At 35.9% G+C, this 26,836-nt stretch overlaps 2 protein-coding genes across 4 annotated transcripts; one reads left to right on the top strand and one right to left on the bottom strand.

Moving 5' to 3' along the window:
• Nucleotides 1-671: 671 nt before the first annotated feature.
• On the top strand, nucleotides 672-15,578 carry LOC120342373 (2-hydroxy-1,4-benzoquinone reductase-like). Of its 3 annotated transcripts, none has more exons than XM_078111195.1 (6): nucleotides 672-723; nucleotides 12,286-12,414; nucleotides 13,747-13,844; nucleotides 14,257-14,395; nucleotides 14,711-14,841; nucleotides 15,257-15,578. In XM_078111195.1, exons 1-6 carry the CDS (start codon nucleotides 687-689, stop codon nucleotides 15,368-15,370), a joined length of 648 nt encoding a protein of 215 aa, XP_077967321.1. In that variant the 5' UTR covers nucleotides 672-686; the 3' UTR covers nucleotides 15,371-15,578. The 3 variants fall into 3 exon arrangements, with proteins under 3 accessions (XP_077967321.1, XP_077967322.1, XP_039267117.1); XM_078111196.1 differs by lacking the exon at nucleotides 672-723 and adding an exon at nucleotides 11,904-11,928; XM_039411183.2 differs by lacking the exon at nucleotides 672-723 and adding an exon at nucleotides 12,064-12,129.
• Nucleotides 15,579-21,176: 5,598 nt separating this feature from the next.
• LOC120342395 (baculoviral IAP repeat-containing protein 8-like) lies at nucleotides 21,177-23,329 on the bottom strand. The gene is made up of 5 exons (XM_039411206.2): nucleotides 23,166-23,329; nucleotides 22,808-22,888; nucleotides 22,471-22,619; nucleotides 22,192-22,291; nucleotides 21,177-22,108 (listed from the first exon to the last, which is right to left on the bottom strand). Exons 1-5 carry the CDS (start codon nucleotides 23,201-23,203, stop codon nucleotides 21,478-21,480), a joined length of 999 nt encoding a protein of 332 aa, XP_039267140.1. The 5' UTR covers nucleotides 23,204-23,329; the 3' UTR covers nucleotides 21,177-21,477.
• Between the last annotated feature and the right edge of the window lie 3,507 nt (nucleotides 23,330-26,836).

Genomic DNA, 26,836 nt, shown 5'->3' with positions numbered 1-26,836 from the left:
ATTGAAAAAAATAGAAAATCACCTAATTTTGTCAGAGAAATTGAAATACTAATGAATTGTATTTGAACTATAAATCAAGTGTGTATAAATTTAGTATGTATAAAAATGAACATGTCTAATATATTGAATTTTTCACTTTTGTTGAAAAAAAAAGTTTAGCTGGGATGGTAGTTTGTTCACATTCACGTATTCAGTCAGATTTACTTTTCCTTACTAGCTTTGCGCATATCCTACCTGTATAGCGAGCCACCAGAGCCAATATATAATGATAGTAATATAATCGTTATTGGACACGTAGTGGACATAATGATCGTTTCAAAATTTTGTTGTTATTGTTATTATTTGTCTCCGTCAACACATTTTGAAGAAATCGCTTTTCTCTTTGAATACTGGACCAATTGCTTTGAAATTTTCAGGGGTTAAAGATAAAAATTTTCTCCAGAAGGCTATTACTTTTTTTTATTTTGCTATGACGTCATCAAAATTATGTGACTTTACGTGTCCATATATTTGAGCACATCTCTCTTGCAATAGTTATATAATGGCTCTGCAGCGAGCAACCTTTCTCGAACGACATGCTGACATTTTTAATCTAGTTAGTATACCGGTACTCTACTGTGGTACCCGAGGCGACATTAGCGCCGCAGTTGGCGCGCACATTTTACTGACTATAACGGTTTGGCAGAATGTCATGGTCGCTCATAAGACGTATCGAGAATCGAGGTACGTAGTACGAGTACGTAGTACGTAGAGATTCGCTGTATATTAAGCCTAAGAAGTACCTATATTATGAATTCTTATTCTACAGCGGTGAAACATGGTGTGGCGGAGAAAGTTCCGATTGCTCCAGATAAGAGGAAAGCTGTCAACATGGCCATACCCAGACCTCATTGTTTACAAATGAAGTTTGAAAGAAATCATCCGGATGTGTTGGAAAAGGGACTGCGAGCGACAGCGAAAAGTATTGTACTTAAAGGTGTTACAACTAAGCCAATTGTTAGTATAGCCGTGAGACCATACCACACAGTTGATGTCACATGCCGCACTAGAGCAGAGATACTATCACTCGATAACTACCTGAAACAGCAGAATATAGTTGGATTCAAATGGTTTTTATATGTTGAAGAAAATACAACAGTGAATATATATAGCATGGATTCCAGGGCATATCAAGAAACAGCAACTTCGTTCAGCTTTGTTAAAATTTGTAAAACATCTAGATTCTGACATTCAGGAGGCAAAAGATGAAATGGTATTTTGAATGGATGGATGTATGTGTCAGTGCCTACAAGCCAAATGCAGCAACATCCAATACCAAGTTTCATCTAAGTAGAAGGGTGCATGATATCTGTTAATGCATAAAATGTAATGAAGTCGGACATTTTAAATCAGAGTGCCCAAAGCAAAAAAGATTTATAAACCCTTTGAAAAAGCAAGATAGGTTCCCTGATGAACAAACATTGATGAGGACAAATGATAAAACACAAATTGAAAGATGAACCACTGATAACAATGATGAAAATGCAGTCGAGCATGACAACCACAACGATGATAATATTAGTACACCAAGTATTGTTACTTTAGCAGACTATATGCCAACTACTGACGGACCTAGTGCCAATGAAAACAAAAGTGTTAGGTCGAACGATTGTGAATTGGTTCCTTCAAATACACCAATGGAGGTCAATGAACAATCTGGAGTCAAAAGATGCAGATCGCCTGATCAGAAAAAACATTTGGCAAATATTAGGCCAAAATTTGATAGAGTAAACATTGCTATACCAAGATGTATTGTATGTGAAGAACAACTCGAAATAATGGACGACAACGCTAAAGAGGCTATTTGCTACAACTGTGAAATTAGGTACGAAGTTATTAAACAATGCTGCACAGAAAACGGATACTTTGCTGTAAGTGAACAGCAAATAAAAAATAGGAATGTTAAATGCAATGTCTGTGACACAGCTATGCCACTCACACCATGCTGTAATGGTGTTGGTGAAATAGTGGAAAATGATGTTGCTAGATGTACCACTTATGAAAATATTTTTTCGAAGTGTGATTGCTCTGCCTTGAACAGCTTACCTGTGGAGAATGGTTTTGATAAATGCCATAGTGTGGGCTGTGGTAGCTATATAATGCATTGTCCTTGTAGCAGCGTATCAAATACTGATGAATCCCTAGAATGCAGATGTGGAAATACTCTAAATGGCTGATATTAAATTGAAAATAGCCTCTTTAAATACAGGAGGTATACGAGAATACTCAAAAAGGCGAGAAATATTTTTGTTATTGAAGAAAAAGGGGTTTAACCTTGTCTTTCTACAAGAAACACATAGCAAAAAGAATGACGAGAAACAATGTCTGTGAGAATGGGGTGGTTCTGGAATTTTTTGTAATTACTCTACCAATTCAAGAGGATTATGTATTCTATTCGGAAACAATATTTCATACTCACTACACACGCAACATAATAATCCTCAAGGAAGATTTCTAGTGGCAGACATAACCATCGGTGTTGAAAGACTTACTCTAGCAAATATTTATTGACCAAATAATGATGATCCCAGGTGTTTTTTGGAACTCTTTCAGACTCTTGAGAGCCAACAGAGCCAGCAATTCATAGTTGGAGGTGACTTCAATGTAGTCCTTGACAGTAAAATTGATAAAGTGGGCGGCCGAATAAACCACGGAAATAAAAAATCTGGACAGATGTTGCATAATATTATGGAAGAACTAAATTTGCAAGACTCCTTTAGAGTATTAAGTCCAAGCAAGAAAATATACTCCCATTTCCATAAACAATCAAAAACTGCCACCCGAATTGATATGGTGCTATTATCTCAGCATTTGTTGCAATATCAGTGCAAAGCCGATATTATACCTTGTGTTTTGTCTGATCACTCTCTAGCATCTCTATGGATTGATATTAATCCTGTCCCCAGAGGTACCGGATACTGGAAGCTGAACACTTCCTTGTTAAATGATGAGAAATATGTTACCAAAATTAGACAAGTAATCCAAAATACCATAATGGACCACTGCATGGAATACGTTGATCCAAATGTTATGTGGGATACAATTAAATTAATAATTCGTGGGGAATCAATAGCCTATGCAAGTAGGAGAAAAAAACTGTATGGAAAAAAGATGAAAGATCTTGAACTATCAATATCTTCGCCTAAAAGCAAGTATGCCAGTCATCGATCCGATGACAATATGCAACAACTGGAAATTGCAAAACAGTCTCTAAATGACGTGTTGAAGCAAAAAACTCGTGGGTACCTGATCAGAAGTAAAATTAAATGGGCTGAAGAAGGGGAGCATAATACAAAATATATTTCGGTTATGAAAAGAGGCATAAACAAAGGACATCTATTGTACAACTATATGAAAATGATAGAATAATCTCAAATCAAGAACAAATATTGGAATGTATCAAACTATTTTACGCAGAATTATACTCTGAAACATCATCACAGAATGTTGATATAGAGGAAATATTGCAAGGGATCAAGATACCACACATGGAATCTGAAGTTTCAGACCTATGTCCTGGTGTTATATCAGAAGGTGCTTGTTTCGAGGCTTTGAAATCAATGAAATCTGACAAATCCCCCGAGCTTGATGGTCTTCCAGCAGAATTTTATAAGGTGTTTTGGGAAGATATTAAACATCTTCTGATGGCTAGCTACAATCATTCATTTTGTAAAAGGACTTTGAGCAAAACACAAAAAAGGGGATTAATAACTCTTCTTCCTAAGAAAGGACAAACTGAACATTGTATAAGCAATTATCGCCCAATAACTTTATTAAACGTGGACTATAAAATACTGAGCAAAACATTAACAAACCAAATGAGTAATGTAATCAACAAAATTGTTGATCTTGATCAAACTGGATTTATTAAGGGGAGAAATATAGGGGATAATATTCGTCTGATTTGTGATGTAATTGACCTAACTGTTGCTGAATCATTGCCTGGAGTTTTAATTTTTCTTGATATACAAAAAGCGTATGATAGTGTGAAATGGGACTTCTTGTTCAAAATTCTTCATGTATTTGGATTTGATCTTAAATTCATAAAATGGGGTAAAATCCTTTATAATGATATAAAGTGTTGTGTCACAAACAATGGTCATATTTCAAATGATTTTGGAGTCCATAGAGGCTTAAGGCAAGGTGATTCTTTCAGCTGTCTTACATTTTTACTGGTAATTGAAATTTTTGCAAACATGGTCAGGCAAAACCCAAAAATTGAACCCATAAAATGGAGGGATATTTAATAAAAATTTCTATGCTTGCTGATGATGTAATTGTAATAACCAATGGATCAAAATCTAGTATTGATGCCCTTTTTCAGACTTCAAATATTTTTGGGACTATATCTGGGTGCAGAATTAATATAGCAAAATGCCAAGCAATTTATATTGGCAATAAGATTGGAACCTCCCCGATTAGTAGTGAATATAATCTCAATTGGAACGATGAAATCAAAATATTGGGTGTTATTCTGTCAAACAAAATGTAAAGTATATACAGCAAAAATTTTCCACAAATATTAGACAAAGTCAAAAAGCTACTTCAGGTGCGGAAAACAAGAAATTTGACGTTTTTGGGAAGGGTTTGCATTAATAAGTCTCTCATTTTACCCCAGATATTATACCATGCCACTGTTTTACCAATTGACGTTCCTGAAAGTTTCGTATCTGAATTGAATAGAACTATATATGTATTTGTATGGGGTTCAACTTGGGAGCGGATCAAACGAAATACCTTGATTGGCCCCAAAGAAAAAGGGGGTATTAGTATGATAGATATGAAGAATTTTATTGTTGCCCAGAAAATGAAATACATTCAAATCTTAAATGAGGACATTAACCCAGTGTGGAAATTGATTGAGATGGAAGTGCTTGACCAATACTGTTTTCAAGCAATGCTTGAAGGAAAATTGAGCTCAAATTCATATGTAGTGAAACATTTACCTTTAACATCCATACGAAATATATTAAAGAACTGGTATTTTTGTAAAAATGTGCTTTTTGATTGGAAAATGTCAAATTTTGATCAACCTATATGGTACAACAAAAGTATTTCTTATGCCAGAAAACAATTTTTTATCAAGTCTTGGTATGATCATGGTATAAAAGCAGTAAGACACTTAGCAAATGTGGGTAATCTGTTTACTTATAGAGAGTTGACTAAAAAATATAGCATGCAATATAGTGATGTAGAGTATGTAAATTATTATCGCATCACTGGAGTTTTACCTGACGATTGGTTATGCAATATTGGAAACTGTATTGATTCTAGTGTATTAAGTGACCCCGAGAAAAATGTTATCTCATTTTATTTCTGAAACATTCGAGTCCGAAAAAGTAAATAAAAGTATCTATGAAAGGTTGAACCTGATCAAATTTATATTCCCTGATAAATCAAGGAAAAAATGGGCAGATCTTATTTTTTTAGAGAGTGATTTTAATTGGAATAAATTGTATATGGATATCTTTTATTGTACTATTGAAACTAAATTGCAATCTTTTCATGTAAAAATGTTCCATGGTGCCATAGTACTAAACGATAGATTGTATAAATTTAAACTTGTTTCATCAGAGTCGTGTGATTTCTGTCATTCAAATGTTGAAACTACCAGTCACCTTTTCTATGAATGTATAGTTGTTCCACGGTTTTGGGAAACACTAAACATGTGGATATACTCAAAAACAGGGATTAATTTTAACTTTTCAAAAAGAGATTGCTTGTTGGGATATAGTTATAATTTTTATAACAAATTGTGTAACTGTATACTTCTTGTTGCCCGGTTTTATCTATATCGTTGTAAGATACAGAAAAAGAAACCACTGTTTAATGTTTTTACCTCATATCTGTATCAAGTGAGGGAAATTGAACGGTTCATTGCATATAAAAATGGGAAAATAAAGAAACATGATCAAAAATGGAAAATTTTATGATACATTTACTGATTATTTTATATGATGAATTTTGTATTGTCCATGGTTAGTGATTGTTGTAGATGTACCGATCAACTGTGTTTTATATATTAATAAATATATACAAAAAAAAAAAAAGAATGTCATGGTCTAACTCTGGGTACTAACCTGAAAACATTTACTTCGAGAAAGGTATACAGAAATTGAGGGCAAGGCAGCAAATTAAGTAAGAAGATGCCCACATGAGATGAAGCTTGCAAATCACTCAGGAGAGAGGTTTTAATATGAACGAGATACTTCAATGTGATTTGTGTGCATAGTTTCCTCTACATCTTCGACGTTATGACAAACATTCGCAAACTTCCAACTAAGAATTTCAAAAGATTTGAGCATTTTTCAAATGCATTTTTGAGTTTTATCGCCTCCTCAACGAAGGGTACAAAATCAATTGACTTTGAATTTGACTCGTACAAGAAAAGATCGTTGATTCTGAGTGTCAAAGAGGAGCGACTTAGGCACCCATAGAAATGCTTGAATGTCTGATTTACAAAGAAAGATGCCCTTTAAAAGAGTTTGTTTCCTGCTTCATTGCAAGCCATTTCTACGGACTTGCTGACGGCATTTTCATTGCTTGTTGGTCAAAGGCGTCTGATGCCAAAGTGCCGTTATCCGACCACAGTGGAAGAAACTGACATGAGGTACATACCACGTGCAAAGCACGCCGCTAATCAAAGAACAAAACATATCGTTGTTTTATTATCCGTTCGGACGTCTTCATCTTGTTTTTCTTGTTCAATATTCAGTTTTCCTAAGTAGCATGGGCTGATTTTGGAAATGTTCACATGAGTAAATGTTAAAAGTATTAGTCTGCTTATGGGATAAAGCTTGGTTGCCAATTGGGTACATTAGTTGAAACTTCGTTATTAGCACAATGATAAATTGAACTGATCGGAGAGTAGAACATAACTTGCAGCCTAAAATTAAAGGAGATTGTCAAGCCAGGTATATTGCATCCGCTGTGGTCTATCTCGTGTGCAAAGTTTATACCCGAAATTTAGAGCAAGAGTTTTTAAAAAGGTCACTTCCCTTATATTAGAAAACATTGGTTACCATTCCTGAAACCCGGCAATAAGCCAGAAATTAAAATTTATATATTTCGTAAACGCCCATACATTTCGACCAATGAATCAGGGATAGGGAAATTTGGGTGTTCATTATCTTTGTAGTTTCTCTTTCTAACAATCTTGCACATTGCACAAATTATTAGCCTTGGCATGCTATTTCATTCCTGTCCGACCGTCGTCGGGTGCGGACGTGTCAGCTGGAAAAGACTAGTGAATGCTACGCGTTATATGTTTCGGTATCTGTAATCTCTATCGCGTAATATAATATCAACATGAGCAAAGCCCATCAACTGAATTTAAAGAAGTTTATGGATAAAAGATTGGATTTAAAGTTAAATGGTGGACGATCTGTTGTGGGTATATTGCGAGGTTTCGATCCTTTTATGAATCTACACGTGGATGATGGAACAGAGCGTAGAAAAGATGGGACCATTGCACCTGTTGGAATGGCTGAATGGTGGTCGTTCGTGGAAATTCGATATTGATGTCGGAAGCATTGGAACGGATACAATGATTTTAAACTGAACTAACCGAAAACGACAAAAGAACCCAACACCCCAATCCATGATTTGTGCATAGACTGCTATGGAACATTCAATCCACTTACCAAGCTTGTTTTTTAGTAAAAAAAAACGTCACTGTGTTACTTTTGCAACGTAATTGAACTAGGCCTACAGCACTTGTACGTATTTAACTTTATTATTAAGTTATGCCCGTCCTCCAGGTCCTCTGTATTTCGTTTGCCATTTGTTGTTGTTTTGTTTGTATCAGAGTGACCAAATAAAATTGATTGATTGATTGATTCCAATTATCTATCTGGGTAATACGAGTTTAACTAAGGTCACCAGGGGGTCAAAAGGTCACGAAAATCTGAGTGGGGAATCGTATTACCGCTTTGATAATTGATAGATAACAAAATGACAGCATGAGTCAGATCAAGGTATATATCATCTGTATGTTCTTTAACAAGTGCTATGTATGGATAAAATGTCTTTTACCTCCTTTCGTCACTCTCATATTATTTGGTTAAAAAAGGACAAAAGGCCACAACCAACATGCCAAACACCCATTGTTGTGCCCCTGTTAGCTGACCTTCGTAGGCTTTGGCTACGACCAGTAGAGATTTCCTGAGTTTATGTATAGTTCGCCGATGTTAAATATATCTGGTACATTTACTATGCTAGACGCAGCTAGAGTAAAGAGCGAAAAACTGACTTTTATTGTTTATGATCGTTTTTCTTACCCAAGCCCAACGCAATAACATTTAATTGTGTGAATAAGTGTGATATGCACATTTTCAGGCAATTGTTTTCCGACCGCAGTTAGGGAAAACATGTCCCCGTGGTACCCCGTGCATGTGTCGGCGGAAGATGTTGACCAGACCGTTCTAGTAGTATGTAAATCAGGGGTCGGCAATCTTTTATCGCTCGCGGGCCAAAATCAAGGTTGCAAGTCATTGACGGGACGCACATATTTTCAAAAGTTGAAAACCCGAATGGATGGTACTTTTTATGATAAAAATCAATCAGTGATACATCTCTCGGATAGGATATAGATTTATTTTCTCATTGCATCTCATAAATTTCATTTGCATATTTTCAGCGCCATTGAACCCGTCGCACTTAGCATCAACTTTTCTGCGTTTTGCTGCCATTTGCTTAATTATATATAATTAAATTATAAGCTCATTAAACGAGTAATTGTGAAATATATAATTATTAGGTTATAATATAATTTAGTCTAATAAGAATATCTTCGTCAAAACGGACGTTTTGTTATTATATAGTGAAGCGTCGCGGGACGGAATATAGTGCTCTGACCCCGACCCCTGATGTAGATGATTCAAAATGTATAATCTGCCACGAGACTCCTATTTAGAAAACGTTAGGAACCGTAAATGAACATTAACCGGTATGGGATGCACCATTAATTGAGGATGACGTTGAAAGAAAGCGACTGAAAGTAACTCGTGCTACAAAGCATACACGATGAAATCTCAACTTGAAAAGATTTTTTTTTAATTTATGTCCGATCGTTGAAAGGGATGCAGATGTTGAAAGAAGTGTTCCAGGCAGTGGCGTAGCAAGACTCTCGTGGGCCCACCGCAAAAATATTTTGTAGAAAAAACCCTAACAGCTAAAACAACGTTTTTTTTCCTTCTTATTTCGTCAATGCATAACATGTCGCTATAAAAAGGCAATGATAACCTGAAATTTGCGCTTTCGCGTTAGCAAACTTATCCACCGTCTTCGTCATATCAAGTCGGGTCGAGCGTTCAGATCCAATACTCAGCAGCGCCAGTCCAGAGAGCCTTTCCTGCGACATCGTGATCCTGAGATAATTTTTTATTAATTTCAGTTTCGAAACCCAAATTATGCAACCCTTTCAATTTGCTTCAAAAATCAGTAGCTTACCTGTGATAATTGTCGTGTAAGTTATGGAAGAAATTCATTCGCGCCGGCGCCATCACGTTTGGAGATTGAACACGTATTTGGTTTTCCGGAGTTTTCTACCGAAACCACCGATGCTAGGCCTAATTCCTCTCCAGTTACGTTCGTTATTCCCAAGCTACTTGTTTCAATTTTGGTTTAAATATTTCGTTTATCTTGGTTACTTTAATTTTTTTCATACGTTCTTCCTCTTCTGCCCCTTTTCTACGTTTCTGTGCGCCACTGAAAGGTTTTGCTTTCGACATCATTCTGACAGCCTTCACAATGGACCTTTCCCCGACCTTTGACCCCGAAAAATTCTTCCCATACTTTACCATTGCAAAATTTTCGGGGCTATTTTAAGAGTTCTTTTGCGAGTTGGCGCCTGTATAATGGGGTATGTGTTTCAAACCATAGTTATGATTCATCGCATACAGCAATCTGTTTTTTAAAAGTACCGGCAAAGAATTTTAGCCTACTCTATCATAGCTATTTCTACACTAATTTTTTATTAATGCAATTAAATTAAACTCATAGGAAGACAGAGTAATCATTGAATTATCTGATTTATATTTAAGTTTCCGAAACACAACAGAAAACTATCGAATAGAGTTCAAAAACGCGAGAACGAGGTAATGTTTACGACCACGTTTGAAAATTTGTCTGAGTGAGAAAAGTGTCTGAGCGGATGCGAAAAGGGAGCATTGTAACGTCACTTTTTGCATCTTGCTCATTGGTCAATCTCACGAAGTAAACAAGGAAGTCGATGCTCAGGGAAAGGTTCACTGTGCCGGTACGATCAAACCACACGACGCCGAAAATCGACGACTCCCTGGCATTGTTACATAACAAAACGATTTGAGCAGAACTAACATCAACATTATGAGATGTGCATTACTGGTTTTGCAATGCAGCTTTTAGTTTTGAGGCTTAAATTTTTAAATTCTAACCGCTTGGGGCCCCTTTGCGCTGTGCCCCATCCACGCGACCGCGGGGGTTGCGGGGGTGGATGCTGCGCCTCTGGTTTCAGGGCTGGGGTGCGAAGCATTTTTCAAGCAAGACGGAAGGATAGCTGAATATGAGAACGTTCTTAACAGTCTTCGATCCACCAGTTCGACTTTCATCGTAAGAGTCTAGGAGGAGAAACTCCGCTGGAAACACCACGCCCTTTAAAATTTTAATGTACAATTATTGGAAATCTTGACCATGTTTATCGTTATAAAAATATCGAAAAACATCTAAAAATCACTCTATATATATAAATGCCCACGTTTACAACGAAAGATGACTAGAAAATCACAAAAAATGCAAATTTCTGCCCTGGTGATCACATACCACCTAAGAGCTAATGTTAAAATTGTTTTGTTGTTTTGTTTTTATTTTTGCGCGTAGGATGGGTTTTGAGTGACTAAGGTCTATTCTCATTCTATCGATCTAGGAAACAACAAGAGAGCTACGCACAAATATATGGACACGTTAGACCAGAGCGAATCAGTCTTTACCGGTACCTTTGACGCTACCGGTACCCTCAAAAAAGTTCTGAATTTCCAGTAGCAAGAATTTTGCAGAATCAAAACATACAGCCAGTCATGACACTGACTAAAATCCGTGTTCCCATGGATAAAAAATAATACAGCAAAATTTTAGACGAAATATCAAATTTCATAGAATTCACGCAAAATTTTGAAATAAATAAAAGTAATAGCCTTCTAGCGAAGAAATTAATCTTTAACCACTGGAAATTTCAAAGCAATTGGTCCAGTATTCGAAGAGAAAAGCGATTTTTTAAAAACATGTCAAAGAACAAGAACAACAACAACATAATATTGAAACGATCGTTATGGCCACTAAACGTGTCCAATAATACTCAAACGCAAGCAAAAATTGTATGTAGAAGAGCATAAATATTTCTAGATCCTCATCTCTTCCGGTTCTTAGATGATCGACCAGGGAACGCCGACCCGTGGATAGACAAAATCTTGAAAGTGGCAGTGAATGTAATATAACTTAATTAAATTCAATTATTTGTTTACAAAGTTTACTGAAGATATAATCTTCTTTGATTACACAAATGTCGCTAACCCGCTGACTTGTATCGTGTTTCGCGACCACTCAACTATTGCTATGAATCTCACGTACGTTTTTTCATAAACATTACGCTTAATTTAATTTGTATTCCCGTTCCTACATACAATTTTGAATCTTTTCGTGCGTTGATTATTGCACGATGTAACTAAATATCTAGATCTGAAACTGTAAGGTTTAAAAGGCCAATGCCATGTTGTTTACATTTTGTCTATTACTGCAACCATGCTTAACAAGGTTGCCTATAAGGTGCTTGAGCGGCATTACAATGCATACCTGGTATTTTCAGTATAAAGTGGACGAGGTATCAAATTTTACCAGTCATCACCATGAATGAAGGTAAATAAACTATTGATTACAAAAACGAAACGTTTCACTCGAGTGTTCCGTGCAATGACTAAGCAAATATAAAAGTACGCCTCACAACGTCTTTCTCCTTATCCGTACATTCGAGTCTGTTGCGATCAAAGTTGCGATTTAGGTGTAGGTGTAGGACTGTTTGTCAAGTCACCTTTTGGATTAGTAATCATTAATAGCTAAGTGAGTTGCATATTGAACTAGGGCACGTATATATATATATATATATATATATGTACGTCGCGCTAAGTGAGAACCATCGAGATTATATATACATCCAATGGTTAGAACAGTCAGACAGTGTTCTCGATTTCACTAAATAATAGTCTATTCTGTTAGATCCCAAAATGAGTGCATTGAAATTTGTCGTATTTCTGGGTACTACCAGAGAGGGAAGACTTGGGGAACGAGTTGCAACTTTTATCATGAACCAAATCAAACAACGTGGACACAAGGCCGACTTGTTTGGTAAGTTATATACGAGTAACCGACTTTACAAAATGTAATAATAACGGATTTCCTCACGGCCACTCTGCAGAGTGTTGTGTAAGTGGTTGCAGGGCTCAAAATCAACTATCACTTCTTATGCGACGGTTCTCCCAGTCGTTGCAGTATTGTAGTCCAGTTTTCACAATATCGATCATCTAAATCAGTGACACTTGACTTTAAATTGACATGCTGAGGTGGAGCAGTTGAATTGATGTCATCGTTGCTGTTAGGTCGTTTGAATGCAACCTTTCAATTTTTCCTATGATGCTATAGTGTATTTTCCCCACATCGTTTAGCCTACGTTTTAGTACATTAATTTGATTGTTTCCAAACAGGCTAACCCTAATTATTTATTTGTAAGTTGGTCAGGAAAAATGTCAATGAACCTCCAAAAAAGCTCGCACTCTTTATAAATATAATCGGTGTTTCAATGTGATATAAAAGAGATGTATTTTCCATTGAAATAGATAATTTATTATTATGAAAATATGAGGCTATTGTTATATATATTGGCGGAAATTGCATCCATCACGATTCCGCCTCGCTTTTCAGACTTTAGAATCTAAAGTCAAAGCCAATGTCAGGTTTTGCGTCAAATTGTTTTTGTTGAGTTTTGTTGATATTGTTATTTTAAAATATATACTTCAGTTTTGTTTTGTTGCTATTTCAATTTCCGTATTTTTTTGCGGCTCCTTACAACTTTAAGGTTGGAAATTTGGCTCTGACACTAAAAAAGGTGGAGAAACATTGGGCATATTTCGTGTCTTGTTGAAATTTTCTGTCTTTTTCCCACTATTATGTCGGATTAGGTTCTATGGCCTAGCTTACAATAAAAAGTATCAAAAAATTAGTGGCGAGGCCATAACAATGTATTTAAGACTGTTTAGTTAAACAGGCATGTGCAAAGCAAATATTGCATTTATAGTTTAAATGCAAGTTGTGGTACAAATGTTAAACTGGTTCCAGTATGAATTTCAAATATTACCAGAGTCCCCAATACACATGAGCCGTATTTGAAGTCGCTATCATTCACTTGATATATTAAATTAATCCATCTTTTATCCACTTTTATTGAGCTAACTGACACTTCTATCAAATCAACCAGGATATAGACAATCAGTCACTGATTTGTATGGAGCCATTATGTAGTGGAAACATTCACGTTCGGCACATAACTTATCTATCCTAGCGTTTACTTCCTTGGAGGCGATGAGGGGTTTGGTACTTGGATTCGTAATAGTTATCCAGCGACGCCGACAGTAGAAAAATAGGCCATCCCGTTCATATATATATATAATTTTTTCTTTCAAGATCCTGCGGTCGTCGGACTTCCACTTTTGGTAAAACCATTACATTTTTATAAAGACAAGTCAGAGGCACCAGAAATTCTTCGGGATATGAATCAAAAGGTTATACAGTATATATATATTTTTATTTGTCTAAGTGCCTGGTAACTTATACCCAATAACGCGTTAGGCATGCAGTGCCGCCACAACATATATATCGAATGTGAAAACTATAACATGTGAAAATATAGTCAAATTAATGATACTTTATCATTAGAGTCGTATTACTGAATTGATTCAAGTTCGTTCTGGGTATGGGAATACCTAGCAAGTTAACGGTCCAGATGCAGGTCCTTCTTGAACATAAGTAACGTAAACTGTCTAATATCCAATGTACAATTCATTTAATCTGCTGCCGTTGGCACAACTAATAATTATTACCAGCACGCCAGTGTCCAACAGAAGTTTATAAGATGAAATATTATATGTAATGTAATTTCCTAAACCCGCTATATTCTTGAAATGCTAATACCAGATCATTGAATCTGATGGCGTTATTGTTGTATCCGCCGAATACAATCATTCCATTCCGCCTGCCCTTTCAAATCTGTTGGATCATTTCGCAGGAAGTTCGTTCGCTTGGAAACCATCTGGAATAGTGTGTTATTCTCCAGGTAAGGCACACATTTTTATATATTTTCAAGTTAGGAAAGTCAAGAAGACGATAGATCAATTTCCAAACTACATGCACATGGTATGTCGAGTATGGAAATAGCTGACCAGTTTATTTTTATTTATCAATTGTTCATTTTTTCGCTTAATTAACAAAAATTCTGAAGCCATCATACCATTATGATAAAAGTCAATACAATAGGTCGCACTACATGACAGAACTTTTTTGAAATAGTACTCTTCTCACTTACCCAATGGTAAAATGATATTTTTCATGATTATCACTGTTCTTCACCGTTTGTCAATTTTCTTCAAAGGCCAATATGGAGGAGTGCGATCGGCTATGCAGCTCCGTGCGATGCTTGGGGAGCTGGGATGCATCAGCATATCCAATTTATTTGCTATACCAAAGGTTCATGAACGTATAGACGAGTCTGGCAAACTTACGGTTAGTGGTTTTCGGTGTAAAGAGATAGAATTTTTTCAACACTCTTTTTTACCCATGTAAATTGCCTGAGAAATTAGAATGAAAACGTCAGAAACGCTCTATCAAAATTGTCATTTAAGTCAACTTGTCACAATGTATTTGATCAAGTACCATTACCTCTTCAACGGTATGTTTACTATTACGAGTACTAACCAATCAATTTTTCTGTCATTTCCTTCCAAGATAGTGCAGACAAAAGCGCAAATGTAGAAAAATTAAGTTAGGATTGCTTTAGAGTTTAGTCGATGCGATTCTTTGCCAACGCTTTTCGATAGTCTAATTATATCCGTTTTAAGCATATTGATCATTTTTCTGCGCGAAGTAGCATTTGATTAGAATATTGTATACATTTCATCTTATATTTTCTGTATGCCAGGGTTCGCAAGAGTTCACCTTGAAGTGCGCTGACTCTTTCTTTCAACAGCTCGAATGGTGGGCAAATGCCGCAAAACATCAAAGAGATGTTGTATCAGCAAGTTCGTCAAAATAATAGCCCTCACCATGGCACACTTTCTTTCCAAACCAAAAAATAATTGCACACATATGTTTACCATAAGTAGTTTTGTATTTTGAAGCCATCTTAATGTTATATTATCATGGACAGTTTTCTCACATTCGTGACTATCTCCATATTGCTTTCGCTAATGTTACTTTCATACTTTCGACTTTGCATAAATAAATTGATAATGCTCGTAGAAGATGCCGGAATTTTTTTTATCTCGTTTTAGGTCCTGTAAGTGAATATAGGTGATTTATGGGAAAATGCAAGTAAAGATGCTATTTTAGATTCTCATTGTGTGGGGAAAGATGTTTAATGCTGTATACATGTATGCACATATACAAGAACCATGCTGTGAATAATATTAAACTGCATGAGGACCTATAAATACGTATTAAAGACACTGTCTTAATTATAAATATTATTTTTGGAACTTAATTATCGCATGGTTTGTGAACACCCAAATAAACAACCCCTCCTCCGTGATTTTATCAACTATTCAGTTTTCAAGGGAGTATTTAAAGATTGAAACCCGGGTTTCATATCGCACGTATTCTAAGCTTGACTACACTATACGATAAAAATAATTGTGCAAGTAACGGGGTATCCAAGAATGCTTTGGGTCCTTGTTTAATGATAATTTGCTAAAAACAAAATCTCGCTTACTTATTTCCATAGGCTACTAAAAACGTACATTATATAATAATTATCGTGTGCTGAACGCCTCTAAATAAAGTAGACGCGATGCTTAACAGTTCAGTAAACAGCTACGTGTTAGTAAATTTACAAGTCGTCAGACGCCCAGCATGGATCTCCGCGTTGCCATAGGCCCGCGTCATTTCAGGTTTACCAACGAGTAACGGTGAGACCCCATTGTACCGAAACTGACAGTTCATTGACAGACAGCGCTGTGCGTTACATCGGTATCCGTACATGAAAGTTATGCTGTGGATAATAATTAAAACATGTCCACTAAAATTCCCAAGGCTTCCTCAGTTTATGGACTATCGAGATGAAAGACTGCTTGTTCGAAAGAATATTTATTTTCGTGGGGCGTTCTCGAAATTTTAATATTGGACTTGGGTTGACCGAAAATAGCGAAAAATTATGAGAAAATGGAAAATTTTTAACGATCGGCGTATTTTTCGCTGCTGTCATGATAACAGATCAACAATCCAGACTTTTGGTGAAACTCACATTACTGGGGTGACAGCATAACCCACGTGAGAAATTTTGATAAAATCGGACCCTTACTTTATTAGAGTGTTTAGACTTTAAACTGAACTTTAGAGTTTAGACGCTACAGCTAAACACACCGAAAAGTAGACAGAACGACTGAGAATAAGGGTCTTCTGGAGAGGAGATTGAAAAAACTGAGGTTGGCACGAAAAATCCATTGTCATGAGGCCACTGTCAGTAAATGGCGATATTCATTCATTTCAGTGTAATGACTTGTCGTATATCTCGCATGAGCTACCAGTACAAATGACATCAATTTAGTATAAACGTATAATATTACTGATGACCAAGTTATCGATAACGGGAATAACTGCAATTTGTTTGTCGACGAACAATATACTTTTACTTTGTTTTGTAGATAAAGTACCATTAACTCCCGGGAAAAAATTACCAAGCCGCTCTCCGCACTCGGTGTTTTCCCTAAAACCAATTCAAATTAGTTATCGAATCAAACTGTTGCGCTATCGATCGTCAGACCTATATTTAAAGTGGCCTATATGAGACAAAGAGAAAGATGGGATATTTTCAAGGTCAATTTATGTATTGAAAGTTGAAACGTCTTTTTTACTTTGCTTTGAATGCTGAAGTAAATTCATTCGGCGTTGTACTATGTTCAATAATAAAATAAGTTATCACGTTTTATTCGGCGAGAAACCATCAGATAAACCTGGAAAAATAAATCTACGCTCAAATAATGTTAATCGTCGCTTAAATATACAAAAACAAGTTGATGTTTATAAATTATTACCTTTTCATAAGTTTGTTTGTTTGTCAGTAAATTCATGAAAACTCGTCTAGGAGTGAATAATCATTTACAAAGCTAATGTGAGCAATAGGATGCACAAATAGAAAATGGCATCATAGTCACCAACAAAAACTGACTGACGAAGAGGATTTATTAATAAATTCCGATTCAAAATAGTCAAAGGCACAAATACAAATTTGTAAATAGAATTTTAGCGCAGAAATTCCAGTGACAAAAAATAAACGTTCATGTTGTTTGAGAAAGAGTCATTACGCAGTCATTTTTATGCTATATGGACTTGACTGTATTGCCCTATTTTTTTATTGGGGAACATAGGTGAGCATTTGTGTATACTGTTTATAGGCAAATCGTGTTTTGCCCGTTTCAGAATAACATAAAGAATAAAAATATGGAAATATGCATAATGACCAGGGAAATTTAGTTTTTTTATGGAGTCAAATACGAAAATATTCGCAAATTCTAGATCGAGCCTAATAGTTCTTGGTGGACATTTCATGAAAATTATATTTGTCAGACCGCACTCAAAATTACTTCTGGGTTACTTCATTTATTAAGCGGATTTAATCTTTCCCGCGTTTATTTGAATGTTTCCTCGGTAAAAACATTAGTATTCGAAGCAGAATGAAAAAAGCGTTTTTAATAGTAAGCTATCCAAATCGACATATTCGAGCTTCCCTTTGTCTAGTCTAGTCTAAATATAGGCCTGACGAATGGTTACGCAACGCTTGGAGCCTTGGATGCACTCCCTCTTTAGGTTTTAGGGGAAACACCGGGTTTAGCGAACGGTGAACAAATTGGCGAATTTTATATTGTAGTTAAAGTTTCTTTGTCTACAACTACGGGGTGAATCTTATCTTTGTTCACCCACATACAGTTTACAGTGGTTTTCCTTCTCTTTCCCGTCAACGTGGTACCGACGACTTTTCGTGCAATAATTTGTTTTCGAGAACTTAAGTTTTAGAATTAATTATCATGTAGCAGCTGCTTAACCTCAGTAGCATGGACTTCAAGCATCGCATCAACCGATAAACATTCGATTATTACCCCACCATGAGCATGCATGTTTTGAGTATATTTTGGCATTTTAAGTGCACGCAGGCTTGCTTTGAACAAGTTCTAATTAGGTAGACTCGAGAGGAATACGAATCTCAAAACAACCGTTTTGAACAGCCTGTGCGTACATGACGATTTATAGTTATACCACAGAGATCTGGTTTATTTCAAGCACAAGTGTTCTTGCGATTTTGCACTTTAATAACATTTAACAGCCATAAATTAACATTTCGAACTAGTTGAATATTTTCGACATCTAGTAAAAACAATTTATTGATGCAAAGTTGAGCGAGAACAATTTTAAAATGTCGTTAGATGAAAATGTATGCGTCTTAACTTTCGTTCGGGCGTACAAATTAAAACCGTGTGTGTAAACAAATAGACCACAGATTGAAACTGTACATTTCAACGCGGGCTTGTTTCGGCTGGCTTCAAAATTTGAAACGAAGCAATAACCTAATTAAAGTGAACAAGCATATCCCATGTACCTTTTACATGTGACTACCGATCTAACTGCAAAACAATGTGCTTGGTACAACGTAGATCAGCGACAATACAAGCATATTGTTTCGCGGAACACTGGTTAAAAATCACTGCTGTAGTTCACCAGTTAATCGTTACGGGTATATGGACCTGAAAGGACAATCAGTGGTGGGATTCAAATTTTTTGTCAGCCGGTTCTTTCACAAAAGTCATATTTTCAGCCGGTTCTGTTACAAAAATTCATATTTTTTTTAGCAAATAAACTGATTATTTTTAATTACCGTACTTCCTAATTAACATTTCAAAATAATGGTTAAGTAAGCATCATTATGTCAAAATTAGCCTCGGAATTTTCAATGATGTTGAAGATTGTCTATATTGCTGTATATATTATATACTCGTTGATACTGAAATTAAACTCAAATTTTGCAGTTTTTACATCAAATATTTCCAAATGGCGACCTGATTGTCATCAATTTCTTTATCTGTCGTCTCATGACTCATGACGCAACAATTATAAAAATTAATACAATGTATAACTGTTACGTGCGAACTTGATCATTTCACATTTTGAAAAAAACATGGGAGCTACTTGATCTCAAAAATCGGTGTGTCAGATAAGATGCGAAAATCCATTGACCTCAACTAGCAATGCTAACAGGTTCGCTGATCTCATAAAATTGCGTGAGAGGGTTCTATAGAAACGGTGCGAACTGACTGAATCCCACCACTGAACGTAACCGAACCGTTGAGTTTACAGTTTTTAACTGAAGCATTCGAAATAGAAACTCAACAACTTGAGTCTTCCACACCCGAGAGGGAACTACAGCATTGCTTTCCTTTTCCAACCGTTGTTAAGATGCTAACATTAGATGAATGAACACGTACCACATTTTTGGCAAAGCCTTTCAACTTCTATTCTGTACGCTTTGAATTTTAATTGAGATTTTGCTTAGTCTCCTGATTCTATAATCAGTTATTTTGGTGACAGCATATTTGAACCCACGTACATTTGCACCCGTCAACTACACCCAGGACATTTGCACCTGAATACTTTTGCACCCGCGGACATTTGCAACCTGGACATTAGAACCCACGTACATTTGAATCCGCGTACATTTGACTGCATTTGAACCCGCGTACATTTACACCCATGTCTATTTGCAACCAAGGAAGGACGTTTGTACCTTTTCGCTTACAATATTCGTGGCCTTGTAGATCAGTAAGTCGTTTCTCCTTATGGTCTTGGGAAATGTAAGCGCCATGTTTTCTACTTCTTGTCGCCAAAAAACTTATCGTCTTCGCCGCAGCAACGCCTTCAAGAAATAGCTTTGGAATTGTTTGCAAGGGAAAGGGCATTGAGGCGAGGGAAAACTTTGCGCAGGATTGAACTATCGCATCAATTAAAAAAGCCTTGATTCACGCCAAGAGCTTCAAGAGTCGTCGACCGTTAAAAGCACAAATACTCTCAATTTTGACCAGCATTCCACCGTGAAACATTTTATCGATTGTGTCGGGTGATATCGAAATGTCCGTGGGTGCAAATGTACATAGGTTCAAATGTCCGTGGGTGCAAATGTACATGGGTTCAAATGTCATTGGGTGTATATATCCATAGGTTCAAATGACCATGGGTGCAAATGTTCATGGGAGCAATCTGTGTGTGGGTGGAAAAATCTGTGGGTGCAATTGTTTATGGGTTAAAGTTTCCGTGGGTGCAAAAATATGCAGGTGCAATTGTCCTGGGTGCAAATGTACGTCACGTGGGTTCAAAGATGATGGAACCAGTTATTTTATTGTCTGTTAAGTTGATTAAAGTGTCGAAAACGATAACCTTAATACACTAATCAATAACTGCACAACATTTACTGACTTTAACTACATGCTGGTCGTCCCAAAGCTCAGAGATTAGTCAGCTAATACCATAGGCTATACAAATTATGTTGGTCTCTCCATATATGAAGGATAGGTTTTACATATTTATCCCGGGAGAGAGGAGGACGACACGACGCTAATCATATAGCGAACCTCGGCCTCTCGTCCAGATACCAAATCATGTTGCGTACAATTAACTGAACTCGCTTTTCTTTCGATGGCAAGATTACAATCAATTCCATCATCGGCTATGAACAAATTTAGGAAAATTTAATTGAACAACGAATTACTATAAACCTTCTGCAACTACCTTCTGACGTAAAACTACTACAGAGAAGAAGGCACTGTCCTACTCAGACCTAATAGAAAATCTTACAATAATGTTATAGAAAGAAATTTATTGAAAATGATATAAGGTGATTTTACACAGTGATAATATCAATTTCGTATATGTGAATATTTGGGATAATTGAATAAAGAGTTCCTGATATATAAGGGTATAAATTTAAATCGAAAACGTAGTGATTGCTATTAAGAATTTTATTAAATTTATCTATTTCCCAAAGACATTCTTTTGATATCATGATAAGCAATGATGAAGATGTGTAGCTATTGTTCGGATTGTATATAGCATAAAGTTGCTTTTATGCATCTACCATTTAGAATAAGTATTTATTTGAAATTAGGTTTTAAAAATTCTTAATCGTTCTGTTACTTTTGCATTGCAAATTGGGCATTGTTGAGCAAATTTTCCACATTCAAAACAGCAGCATAAATGCCCACAGTTTGTAAAAACGCATGATCTCTCATTTTCAAAACAGATTTTGCAAATTGATTCATCCATTATACTTTCCAATTGCCTACGAAGATTGAAGTCAATTGATGAATTGTCTGCACATACCTGTTGTACAGGACCATCGCTAACTGTGATTGATATGGGGGGTGATAAATCAAAATCCATAGTTTCTGTCAAATGCTCTGATTCTTCAGCTTTGATGAGATCGTCAATTAAAGCAGCCAGACCGTCATATGAAGATTGAGATAAATTTTTCTTCTTTTTTATAACATTTCTTATTAACTCTTCATTGTATCCAAATTGTATTGCTTCTGCAATTAATTCATTCTCATTTCTTTCTGGAGTTACTGGTTGTTGTTTATATGAAGCACCAGTGGGAATTTCTGTTTGATTGTTTCTTTCAACTTGGTGCTGGACAATGCCAACGTTTTCTTCTCCTGGACGTTGTAGATTAGGATATATTGCATTAACATTCGAAACATATTCAGGGCCTTTTCGTTGAAGCAAAAATTCACATCTAAAAAGAAAAAACACATTTTTATTATTACATAAATCAAATAAATATTTGAAAAAAAGTCAAAAACTCATTAAGACACTTACCTTGGAAAATATTTGGCATGTTCAGTCCATGGATCATCTTCAAAATCCCAGTTCTGTAGTCCGCCATTGCAATAATAACATTTACAGCGGTCACGATCATCTGTTTAAAAAACAACTCATTATAATCAGCTGTGTTTTTATAATAAAATGTCTTCACTTAAAATGTAAAAGTAAGAATTGTTTTATAAAAGTGCATAAAACTTGGTTGCGTCTTGATGTAAATTTATGTGTTTGATCTACTTTAATAAAATTTATATGACAATTTCAAAAAATATTCACCTAAATAAAAGAAGCCTGCTTCAGCGAGTTGTTCAGGTGTTGCTTGTATATGTCCTGGCCAGTTTTTAAATGATTGCAATCTTGTTGATCGATTTTCATAGGATGGATTGGTTGGATTATTGCATGGGAAAATGTCTCCAAGATTAATGCTGAAAAAATAAAAGCTTTATATAAACCACACTGATAAAAATATGAATCACAGAGTATGACACCACATAAAATCTAGAGAATATAATAGTTCAATGCTTTACCCATATACGGCAATGCATTTATAACTATGGCTGTATATATTCTATAAATTTTTATATTCTGATCAGTATTTTCATAAGATATTCACCTTGAAGACAGAGGGTGTCTGCTCCCAAAACCATTATTTTGGCCAGAAGATCGTGAATTAACATGTTTGCTTGGTTGTCTCCTAAATATGTAAATAAATAGCAGTTAGTTCCATATTACAGTATTATGATAAAATATTCAATTTATATGTATCCTGTTTCACATCTGAATATATTAGTACACCTGATTTACTGTACATATATCGGTGCATTTTAATACAGTAATATATTAGAGCTGGACTATATATCAGGGATGGCTAATCTTATATAGCCATCCCTGCTATATAGTAGGATAAGATTTACATATTACATATAATATACTGATATACAGAACAATTTGTAATTTTGAAAGTAATCTACCTCGCTTCATAGTCGTTCAACTGTAAATGATAATCCATTCCTGTTGTTTGGGAGCAGACACTCAAAGTATAATCAAAGACACTAACCGAGGATATAGTACTGAAATGCGAATGTACTGTATCCGAAAAGCCAACACGTCGCACTTATATTCATTCGATAGCAAACAGCCGTTGTTCAATCCCTCGCGTCGCCCAGAAAGAAAACCAGCCGTTTTACCGAGGGGAATCACCCGGTATTTGACTGATAAAATGCCCGTAAACTGTCTCGGGTATTGCGATGGGTGGTGCGAATTCGCTATACATACCTACTTACGCAATACATCTTCCTTAGTAATTTAGTGTTGTTGCTTTATAAAATAGGTGTCAAAAGCATCAATATTTTTTAATGGTGATTTTCAACTAGCCGTGTTTCCCCGGAAATAAGACTGGGTCTTATATCAATTTTCTTCCTATTTTCGGAATTACGAGATTTTCAAATATGCAAAATATGAAAACCGATATCAGTTTACTTATAAATAACGCGTTATTATTCAAAATAGCTGCAAAACATAGATCATAAACATACATACATCATTTAAAACGTACAAGAGAGATTTCTTGCTATCGACCAATTTAAAAAGGGGAGGGCTTATAGTAAAATCATTCTTAAAATTCAAGCTAGGTCTGATTTTCGGAGAAACACGGCACTTGTTAATGACGTAATAGTAATAGTAAAGTTCGCGAACTATATTTAAATACGGTAGCTACTTCGACAACATATTTCATTTTGTAAAAAATACCCACCAAAATATTTTTCAATACAATATCTCTAAAAATATTACTTCAATAAATGTCCACTATGTTTTACATCAAACTCGATAGATTACCTCATTTGGTAATATCGACTCGCTTCGTTATATTTGTCAATGTTATTTTAGGTTCATTTCCCGTTTTCTATTTCGTTCTGATGTAGTCACACATTGAAAGCAAAAAATTATTATTTTAGCCTTAAAAAATTTGGGTGATTTTGCTTTATGAATTTCATAATCAAATTGTTATCATCAAAATGTTGATTCGCTACAAAAAACTTTACAATCATTTTACCGGTATATATAAATATATATGGTTCAATTCAAGCAAACAAATTCGACTTTATGTTCCCATTGCCAAAATCATTTAATGGTGTTATTGTCGGCACGTGCGAGAGAAATGAAAAAGACAAACTAACAGCTTTATTTCATTACAACGATTAAATATTATCGATAAAACACTGAATTGGTTTCAAGTTGTTATAAACGTCAATTCTGCCACGCTTTCGTGTAGTAGTGCTATTTACTATATTTAATGAAGGTTTTATTAAGTTTCATTGCATCAGTGTTTGGACTACCACGCGTTCCGCCAGATTACTGGCGTGACTGCAGATCGCAAGGGCGGGCAAAATAGAATACTTTTATCAAACCGAATATTTTTACCTATTTGTCGGATATCGGGTTTGTTTAGTATATATATATACAACAGGCAGAACGCTAGACATTCTAATGTTGGTGAGACATTCTGATGTTCCTCGTTTGTCCAAGGACCAATTATCACACAAGTGGCGAACGTTTGAAAAGTTTGGCTTTATATTCCTGGGAGAACTAGGCGTTCATATCGGTGACACATGTCAAAGACAGCTAATACGGAGTGAATTTGGGATTTTTATCCTTTGCGCCGGCCCTGATCTTTCTCCTATTTTTAGAGATCTTGCAAATTCGTTATCGTCGCTAGAAAAATCCTACTATCTGCTATAAATTTCCAGAAAGTACAACTTGAATTAGTACTTATTAAAAATATGTTTGAAGTATATTAGTAAATCAAAAAGACATATTCACCGCTCTGCTCTATTATTAATTTAATGGTGATCATTTTAATCTGCGGCTGTGTTGACGAAATGGGCAATACGAATCAGAAAATATCATGACAATCCGTGGACACAAAAATGCGTGGTGGAGTGCCCGATTTTATTTTGTTTTGATTCGTATTTTTGTGAAAGCAACAAATCTGAGCTGTTCATACAACACTCACGGCGCTCCAATACTGTACGTACCAATGTGGGGACCTAAGGAGGCCTAAGGAAAAATGCCCTGGTACATATACTACAGTATCACCCGAAATTGTCTTAAACAATGTCTAAAGAAGCGTTTTAAATCGGTTGCGTACAATCATAAAATAAAAGTTATGGTGTTTTCCGTTTTATTTTTAGTATTTTGTATTGCCGCTCTTCAATTTAGAAATCGTAACTTGGCTGATAGTTAACTTTCGCAAAAACGTCTGCGGCACGCAGTGAATTTCTGGCTCGTTGCGGACTCATTCAAACGCTTCGCGAACTCATTTGAGACCGCGGACTCGGGTTGGGAAACACTATAGTGAATAAAAACCCGGCAAAGTCATTGCGTGAATCCTGAATGTTATTTTGGGTTTAAATAATGATCGCAGAATTCAACGGATTGGAATCGCTTGAAATAAATTCAAAAATAAAATTTCTTCGCGGCACACCAGAATCATTGGGAACCCCTGTGTTAGAGTCAGTGTGACGGACCCGCTAGCTGTTACGGTCTAACTTGGCAATTAGAAATTTCAGAACTACCCGGCTTGAAATTTCTCTCCGAAGTTAGGACAGAACTACGAGGCGAACTTATTTGTTGGTGTTCCTCTAAGTCTAATATACATTTTATTGTATTTGTATGTTTAATTTTCTAGAAACTTCGACAAATGAGGCTGGCGGATATGACTCGCCGCGATTCGATATGCGGCCGAGTAGTGCGACATGCGGCCCTCGTAATTTTATTCACAATGTTCATAAACTGGGGTTTTCAATCGAAAGGGATGGGGTATCCTCATTGGTCCTCATACGTCCCGCTTTTTAGCGTCTTGTCACGCCGTCCCGACAAGTCAGCCAAAAGTCCCGCTTTGGCGTTCAGCCATCCAGCATAATACACGGACATGTTCTCGTTACTGTTGTTGCTGTGTAGCGCAACGCTAGCCGACTTACTGAAGGTGAATGCGTTATTTTGTTTGTTTCTTTGTTCCCCGCTAACATTGTTAGCAAACGTATCACATGTGAAATCAATTCTAATTGGTTTTGTTCGGACGTTCACGTGAATGTAACATTGAACAACGTCTTTTTGATGGTGTAATCTACAGAAAAGCATGCTTGGGCGAATAAGTAAATTCTCAATGCTTTTTCTTTATTCCTTTTGATGTACATAAAAAAAATCTAAATTCGGATCATTTGTATCGTTAGCCTCTATTCCTTTCTATTTTTCGAACTGAACCCGATATTTAGACAGAGAATATGCGCATGAACTCTCGACGACAATATGGTCAATGAAGACAGCCGGGAAGGTTCCAAATGTAGGCATATGTAGTAAAATCGGAAAATGTAATGTTACAGGATCCCAGCTAGAGGATCGTGTCTTTAGAGGCGTTCCGCTTTGAAGTCAAAAAAATATGGTAACCATACAGTCATTGGGGGTAATTTGACCTGCCTTGGGGTCATGTTTTGCGAGTAAGAAATCCACTTTCTTTACCGTCTTTCGTGCCATTTTATGATCATAGTTGACCGTTTAATATAACACATAGTTCGGAAGAACGTAAAGTTTGCTCAGTTAGGATATAAATATTTTTGGCTTTCAGAAAAATACGACTTTCAAA

Source organism: Styela clava, chromosome 3 (assembly GCF_964204865.1).
Source record: "Styela clava chromosome 3, kaStyClav1.hap1.2, whole genome shotgun sequence".
Taxonomy (NCBI): Eukaryota; Metazoa; Chordata; class Ascidiacea; order Stolidobranchia; family Styelidae; genus Styela; species Styela clava.
The sequence above is the reverse complement of the archived record's forward strand: the minus strand, read 5'-3'. Positions and strand labels throughout refer to the sequence as shown.

Excerpts from the sequence above, each read along its gene's own strand:
- LOC120342373 (XM_078111195.1), top strand. The coding sequence starts at position 687 with ATGTCATGGTCGCTCATAAGACGTATCGAGAATCGAG. Across the intron at positions 14,396-14,710 it reads AATAGTGTGTTATTCTCCAG|GCCAATATGGAGGAGTGCGA; the intron begins GTAAGGCACACA and ends TTTTCTTCAAAG. Across the intron at positions 14,842-15,256 it reads ACGAGTCTGGCAAACTTACG|GGTTCGCAAGAGTTCACCTT; the intron begins GTTAGTGGTTTT and ends TCTGTATGCCAG.
- LOC120342395 (XM_039411206.2), bottom strand. The coding sequence starts at position 23,203 with ATGGATTATCATTTACAGTTGAACGACTATGAAGCGAG. Across the intron at positions 22,889-23,165 it reads TTGAACGACTATGAAGCGAG|GAGACAACCAAGCAAACATG; the intron begins GTAGATTACTTT and ends TTACATATTTAG. Across the intron at positions 22,620-22,807 it reads AGACACCCTCTGTCTTCAAG|CATTAATCTTGGAGACATTT; the intron begins GTGAATATCTTA and ends TTATTTTTTCAG.